General features: G+C 31.0%; 1 protein-coding gene across 1 annotated transcript; it reads left to right on the top strand.

The window, feature by feature from the left end:
* The first annotated feature begins 7,218 nt into the window (after positions 1 to 7,218).
* LOC145063509 (histone H4) lies at positions 7,219 to 7,728 on the top strand. Its single transcript, XM_079011107.1, has one exon. The coding sequence runs from the start codon at positions 7,274 to 7,276 to the stop codon at positions 7,583 to 7,585; it is 312 nt and encodes a 103-aa protein (XP_078867233.1). The 5' UTR covers positions 7,219 to 7,273; the 3' UTR covers positions 7,586 to 7,728.
* The last annotated feature ends 396 nt before the right edge of the window (positions 7,729 to 8,124 follow it).

The following is an 8,124-nucleotide window of genomic DNA, read 5'->3' as shown; positions in this document are numbered from 1 at the left end:
ATTTAAAAAAAAAATGGTTATAAAAATCAATAGACAAAAAGTAAAAAATTAGTATTATATAAATGAAGTTAATATCGATAACCTCGTTAAACTTTTGAAGCAACTCTTGTGCGGTTTTTTCTAGAAGTTTCTTTGCATCCTGACCAAATATTGTAAGTAACAGCACATCGGTAAAGTCTTGTACTCGAATGATGATTTTGAAACTAAAATCATTAATATAAACAAATTCAGTAAAATAAAATTAGAAAATTTAACTGAAGAGTATAATAATATGTATAAAAAAATTCTTAAAAACCTTAAAACAACATATATGTATTTGTTCATGCAAGTTGAAGTGTAATAATAAAAAACTTATATATCTTGCTTTTGGTCCATTTCACGAGTTTTGTCATCATGCATTAAAATGACTTTTATGGCTTTCTCTTAACAAACATAGGTCAACACACACATATATGTATGTATATATATATATATATATATATATATATAGGATATAATTTTGCTTTTATAACTAAACGAATGAAACTAATATGCTTAAAGTAGATTAATAATTTTATTAATGACCTCTCAATAGGAATAAAGTAGAAATAAGATGTAATAAGAATAGAGTAAATACAAGAGATTGGAGAATAAGAAAGAGAACACGGTAAACAAAGAACTTGGAAAAAAAGAATAAAAGAATAAGACCGCTAAAGAAGAAACATTGTAAATCATAGGACTCAATCCAAAATCGTAAGAAGAACAACTTCAATGTAATCGTATATATAGATCGTTTTCCAATAAGGAAATCATTATCTTCCAAAAAATGGGATCCTAAGATATCATCTTGGAGAATTTTGGTTATTCATTTGAAAAAAAATATCATTTTTATTGAGTCAAAATTTCAAATTAATTGACTTTCTTAATTAATAAGTTTTAAATTCAAAACCATTATCTCAAATTGATTTCTTTTACGTGGGATATACCGAGAGATAAATTATGAATAATATTGACTTTAATTTTGACTTTTAAATATTTTACAGATTTAATGGGATTAGATTAGCTTTTATAGGTTAATAACTAAATTATTTATATGCTTATTTAATGGGTTTTTAAAAAAAATATATCTAAAAACTAAACGGGTTTGAATTTTGACGCAAAAAGCTATAAATAATGGAGTTAAATTAGGAACAATATTAATTAAAGAAACTGATATCTAGTAATTAAATAAAATGATATGTGGTAATTGATAATATAATTGCTGAATTAAAAGATTCTATAATTGAATCTTATTGTGTTTTAATTCTATTTAAAGAAAATGATGTAAGCAATTTGATCTAAAGGTGGAAAACATAGGATTGAAATTCAATTAAGGGTCATGATTGCTTCATTGGTGAATTAAGGGTTCTCTTTTAATAATTTTTAAAGATATTGATTTGTTTGTGTCTGATGAATGAAACACCAACATGTTATGCATTCACTGAGACAGGTTACAAGATTGTAAGCTTTTATTTAATTAGGGGGGATTGCATTCCATGTCCCTGCATCCATGTCCCTGCACCCGAACTTTGATCCCCACATCCACTCCTGGCCCGCTAATCCTTGACGGTCTGTTAGTTTTTGTTAGTTAGTTCTTGGTTTATTCTTTATGTTTATGCAGATAGAGACTACATTAGGTGAGTTAATGCCAAAAATGAAGATTTTTTTCGAAAGAGAAAAATGAAGAGAATTTTAAAGATAGATATGATGGCGAGAAACATATAACTATTGTTTCTTTATTCATGGATGTTTTTCTTTTGAATACAAAGTAATTTTAATGATTAAACTAATAAAAGTTATTGATCTCTGCTATAGTTCTTCATATCATAATTAACGCCATGTTTTCTTGTACTATGGTTATGTGCTGTATCATAAATAAAAGTTATTAGATAAAAAGAACAACATTCTTGGTTTATGTTATATAATATTTAAATAAACAAAAAATAGAAAAGATTTTTATTATAAGTTTAGTATTTTCGGATATCCAAAACAATGTGTCCGGCCTTAGTGGAATGCATTCGATTTCTGATATATTTCATGTTCTTTGGAAGATAACATGTTTCTGTACGAAAACCAGTCGTTGAAATAAATATAATTACCAATATTAAGAAATTATTTTGGCTAAAGGAAACAAGTCGTTGCCACAAAACTGACTAATAACAATATGTATTTGTTTTGTATTCCATGAAATAAAACATGTTTTCAATATAACTAATCGCCGAAAAAAATTATTTTATAATGCAACTATTTGCCGCCGCCGCTTTGCGTGGGTAAACGGCTAGTGTATATATATATATATATATATATATATATATATATATATATATATATATATATAATAGAAAATCATTTAACAAGTTAAACTACTTTGTAAGGATAACTTGATATTTTTTGTAACCTTTAATGATATTTTATAGGTGGTGTTTTATATTTTACTTTGACTTAAAAGATGTATGAAAAAATATCAAACGTTTGAGGTGGCTACTTACCATTGGAACACTTGTCCCTACTATATAATGTATTTTGACTTATGTTTCCCTTTTTGTGCACAATATATGTATATATATTGCTTGGCTAATATGAGGTGGGTACTTAACATTGGAACACTTGTCCCTACTATATGATGTATTTTGACTTATGTTTCCCTTTTTGTGCACAATATATGTATATATATATTGCTTGGCTAATATATATACAACACGTGCATTTCTCTGCTTGATGTTATAATTATGATTTAGCGACATCTGATCGAGCTTATTGTCTGATTGAGCTTGTCGTCTCAGTCAAAATAACCCAACCACCATAGATAGTTAGGGAAAACATGGTTGAATCCTCAATGAATTTGTAGTTAAATTATATGTTTAAAATACTCAAGTAACCAACTAAATATGTAAAGGAAATTAATGGATTTAAAAAAACACTTCTAAGTTAAAGAGAAATAAACATGACAGTAGTAAATTCGGAATTTAAAAACTAAAATCAAACTATAAGCAGTTTTTAAATTCAATAGGAAAAGTAACCATCCCCTAGTTTCCTATGTCGTCAAGCCAATCAAAATATGTTATTATTTTTCCTAATTGTAGCATGCAATAAAGAGTGACACGCATTAGGCATAATACATGGTTTGGCTACAAACGACCTTAACTCCTAGACTAGAGTATGTTCATCACGATTTGTGTTATGCCAATGGTTTTTTGTCGGGTGAATCAATTGCATCTTATAAATCACTTATTAATTTATGTTGTAATACGTTGACTATCAAATAAAGAATGACTAGGAAAGACTATTGTGAGACAGGACACTTTTGTCATGACAATGGTTATTTGTCGGGTGAATCGCTTGCATTGTAAAAATCACTTATTAATTATGATGTAATACTTTGACTATCAAATAAAGAACGACTAGGCAAGACTATTAGGAGGCATGCCACTTCTGGCATATAACATTTCAAAAATCCAACAACCAGGCCAAACATGACTATTGTAGACACCGTCCTCCTAAGTAAATCTAGTAGTATTACAATCGAAACAGATAATTAGTTTCTACAAATGAAAAGTTATATATCAAGTCAAAACAACTATGAATTAAAACTTTGCATTCATAAAGTTATACATCATTTATCCCATATTTATTGTCCACTTTTGACTCTTGAAGTCTTTATTTTTCAACTTTGACCATAAATATTTTTATGAACAAATTACTGAAATCGTCCATGTGGTTTGGTTAAAATTGTGTGTTTGTCCCTAACTCTTATTTTGCACTCGGACCATCCTTACTGTTTGATTTTGGTGCGTTGTTGGTCCCTCGTAAACATAAAAAGACTATAATACCCTTTATATTTATTTTTTCACTTTTTAATTTTTAATTTTTTGATATTATTTATTAATTATTAAAAGATGTATTAATATAGTAGGTCTCACCATCACGATCACCATCACCACCACATACTACCATCAAAAACCCACCACCTACCAGGAAATACCACCGATGACCACTAGCCACCAGCTGCCAACCCCTCACCCATCACCTCCAATAACCAACACCACCACCTACCTATTCCGGCAACACCACCACCCGCCTATTCAGTCTACCCACATCATCGATTCCATCAGGTGACACCCCATTTACATCCAACAACCACCATGTTCACCTCCGACAATAACTAGCATTCACTTCCTGCAACCACAATTGATCATCACCTTGACCAAATCAAAATCAAACCAAAACCATGATCAAAACACATAAATCAAAACCAAAACAAGATCAAAATATGAAATTAAAACTTAGCCAAAGTCAAATCCCGAAACCATAAAATCAGAACATAAACGGAAATCAAAATCAAATCCGAAAATCATAACCTAAAATGTAAACCTAACCTAAAATCGGTGATGAAATCCCAAAAATCAAATCGAAAAACAAATGGAGTCAAATTTTTGTATTTGAAATCGATGACGTCGTCGGATTAAACACATTAAGATTAATCTGAAAATGAAACACCTCACCATATATCCCATAAATCAAAGACCATTTTTCCAAATGATGAAATCGATTTTTCCAGGTGAAATCCACGAGGTCAGCGGAATAAGAAGAAATGGGATTAGACGGAAACATGCGAAGGCGGAGAAGAACAATGGAGTTACAGGTATTCGGTGGCTTTACAGTTGCAGGTTTTCGGAGGCGTTAGGGTTGCAGGTTTCCAACATCTTTATAGTTTCAGGTTTCAGGCATTAGGGTTATAGTCATCTGGAGGAGATGTTCACATGATAGCTGATGGAGGCTGCGCCTTTCGAGAGGATAAGGCTCCTATGGGGAGTTCAGGTGAAGATCGTTGATTTAAGGTGGAGTTCAGAGGGAAATAGATATATCTTGAAGCCTTGAACTACCATCGATAGCTTCAAGTTACAGAGGGGAATGGGTAGACTGATGGTGGTGGGGACGTGTGGATCCCAACCTTTTTAACAAACTATAAAATACTTTTAATAATCTTTAATATTTTTTTTAAATACAAATAAAAAATAGTAAGGATATAATAGTTTTTTATGTCTAGTAGGAACGAAAAGCGTAACAAAAAGAAACTATAGGGATGGTCCGAGTGCAAAATAAAAGTTAGGAACCAAACACGCAATTTTAACCAAATCACAGGGACGATTTCAGTAATTTGTTCTATTTTTTTTGTGTTATATATGACTTGATGAAACTTATAACAATAGAAAGACCTTTAAAACACAATCCATTCATATATTTGCATCAAGTATTATATATTAAAAACAAAAATATTTTAGATCAAAGTTGAAGAATAAAGATTTCAAAAGTCAAAAATTGAAACAAATAAGGGACGAAAGGAGTAACATATAATTTTTGTATTACAAAAAAGAAAAACAAACAACGAAACCTTTTAGCCTAAGTCACAATAAGGATGATCACAAAATTCTTAGCCACTCATGTTCGTTTTGACTTCACGTTTGTTGAAGGATTGAATGATAGAAGGATGAATTAGAAGTAGTGGATCAATGGTTTTTTATAGGTTAGTTTGGAAGGTTTGGTTTGTACCCTTGGAAATAGGTCACGTTGACCCAAACCATGCAAATTATTGTGTAGTTTTTCTTGTTTTTTATTTGCTTGCTTGAGTAACATTTTGTTCATTTATTTTACCCTTGGGGTATTGCTCCATTGGAGGCATGGTGCAATGAAGTTTAAAGGTTATTTGTTAGTAGAACACTACTTTCACATTACCATTCTCTTCCATGGTGCTTTGTCGGTGTTTCCTTATTTGTTTCATATTTTAACTATTTTGCCCTTTGTGTTGGGTTGAATCCTTATTGTGTATTGATCCTATATGATTCCTTTATGGTGTATGGGTTTGTTTATTGGAATTCTCTTATGGAAATGTTCAAGTTGGTAGTTTAAGTGGTTAACCTTCTCTTTTGAGTTTTGCGTTTTGACTTATTTGCCCTTAGGTTGGAAGAAGTGGAGCGGGAAAGGCGAGTGAAAATAGGAACCGCACCTAAGAGCACCACACCGGTACGTGAAAAGGGCGAAGGTGAGAGTGCCCCACCCTTTCTCTCCTAATGTGATTGACAAACTCTATTTTTTGTATTTTCTCTAGTGTTTTTAACTTTTAATATATATATATATATATATATATATATATATATATATATATATATATATATATATATATATATATATATATATATATAAAGTACTTTCAAAAAAATATTTAATAAAGGAAAATGAAAGATGAACATTTCATGATTTTTAGTGAGTAAAAAATCATAGAAAAAATAAATGATGAAATGTGACTACACCCATTTGTGTCAGATAGTTTCCATCTTTATAATCTATGTTTTTCCAACTTCTTCTTTTGTACTCAACTTCCCGTTGGCTTTTGTTTAGTTATATAAATTTTGCTCTTCTAAAAAAATTATAACTTTCTGCACAACTAAGTTCATATACACACACTACATTTTTCTAACATTTTTTTCTAAAATAAATGTTTTTTCATAAGAACTATACTGCAGTAAAAGAATTACATAAAAAATATACTTAAGAGATAAAATTGATCACCAACAAATAATATAGTGATATACGATTCGTGTAATATAAACCATACCACATTATCATTTACTAAATATAAGCATCTTATGAATACACTCATAAAAACTATATCGTGCTAAATTTTTCTTAAATATGATTTTTTTTTCACGATAAATAAATTGCCTACTCCCGAATATACTACAAACTCACAAGTGATAAAATTGATGGGGAAATAGTTTTCATATGTGGAGTGGTCATATACCTTTATATATAATTATTTTGATAAATATATTTTTCTTTTACATTTCAAGAGCTGAAAATTTACAACCTTATTTTTCAATTGGGGTTGAAAATAATAAGTTTTAGTTTTCAAAACAATTTTTTATGAAAAAATTGTTCGCATATGATTTTATAGATTCATTTTATTCGACATAAAAAATATATATGCAAGACACTAAACACAAATCACAACTCAAAGCATTCAGCCAAAAATCAGATTTGGGCTCCAATCCATGCCTCCACAAATCAACCAACCAAACGACGATTTTAATCATCACGCGGATCACCATCGTACGGTTGGAAGTCCAACAATCCCATGGTGAATATCACACCTGTCCTAAGCACAAAATTCCATCTCCATCGTTCATATAAAACCCTAACCCCAGTATTACATTGAGTACTCGTATTAGCATACACAGAAAACATAAACACAAACAAAATGTCTGGAAGAGGAAAAGGAGGCAAAGGATTGGGAAAGGGAGGAGCAAAACGTCACCGGAAAGTTCTCCGTGACAACATCCAGGGTATCACAAAGCCGGCGATTCGCCGTCTTGCGAGGCGTGGCGGTGTTAAGCGTATAAGCGGTCTTATCTACGAGGAGACACGTGGTGTGTTGAAGATCTTCCTCGAGAACGTTATTCGTGACGCTGTTACTTACACCGAGCACGCTCGCCGGAAAACTGTTACTGCGATGGACGTTGTCTATGCATTGAAGCGTCAGGGTCGTACACTGTACGGATTCGGTGGTTAAGTTAACTTAGGATATTTATTGTTAGGTTCTTTAGATTTTCGATTTGCTTCGTTTTTTATTGAAATGTATGGTATATCAGCTGAATCGAAGGTCGATTGTGACTTGTATACTTTCTATCCAAAGATCTACTGTTAATTTTCGAACTTGATTATTTTAATAATTGTAAACTTATAGTACATTTTTAAATCACCTTTATTACAAGAAATCTCACAATGATCACAAGCCATGATATTCCGTAAACTTGCAATAAGACGTAAATTGTCACAATGATTTAGTGCAAACGTTAAATGCAAGTACATGAACACTAAAAATGCAGACTTTTTTTGCTCTTGTTAATGTTGAGGTGATAAACAAGTCCAAACTGATAAATAAAAACAACATGCGCCAACACAATCTTTATAACAATGCTCCTTACCCCTGAAGAACAAAGATGTTCTTGTTCCTTTTTTCCCACCACCATTCCCAGCTTTTAGCAGTTGAAACACCAAGAAGATTATCTATCCATGCATCCCAATCCGTCCAATCATCAACAATTGTTT

This window comes from Lactuca serriola, chromosome 7, assembly GCF_051521515.1.
Source record: "Lactuca serriola cultivar US96UC23 chromosome 7, Lser_US96UC23_V15, whole genome shotgun sequence".
Lineage (NCBI taxonomy): Eukaryota > Viridiplantae > Streptophyta > Magnoliopsida > Asterales > Asteraceae > Lactuca > Lactuca serriola.
Note: the sequence above shows the minus strand (reverse complement) of the source record. Positions and strands in the feature narration are given on the sequence as shown.

Bases quoted from the DNA above. Each gene is read 5' to 3' on its own strand.
- LOC145063509 (XM_079011107.1), top strand. From the start codon at position 7,274: ATGTCTGGAAGAGGAAAAGGAGGCAAAGGATTGGGAAAGGGAGGAGCA.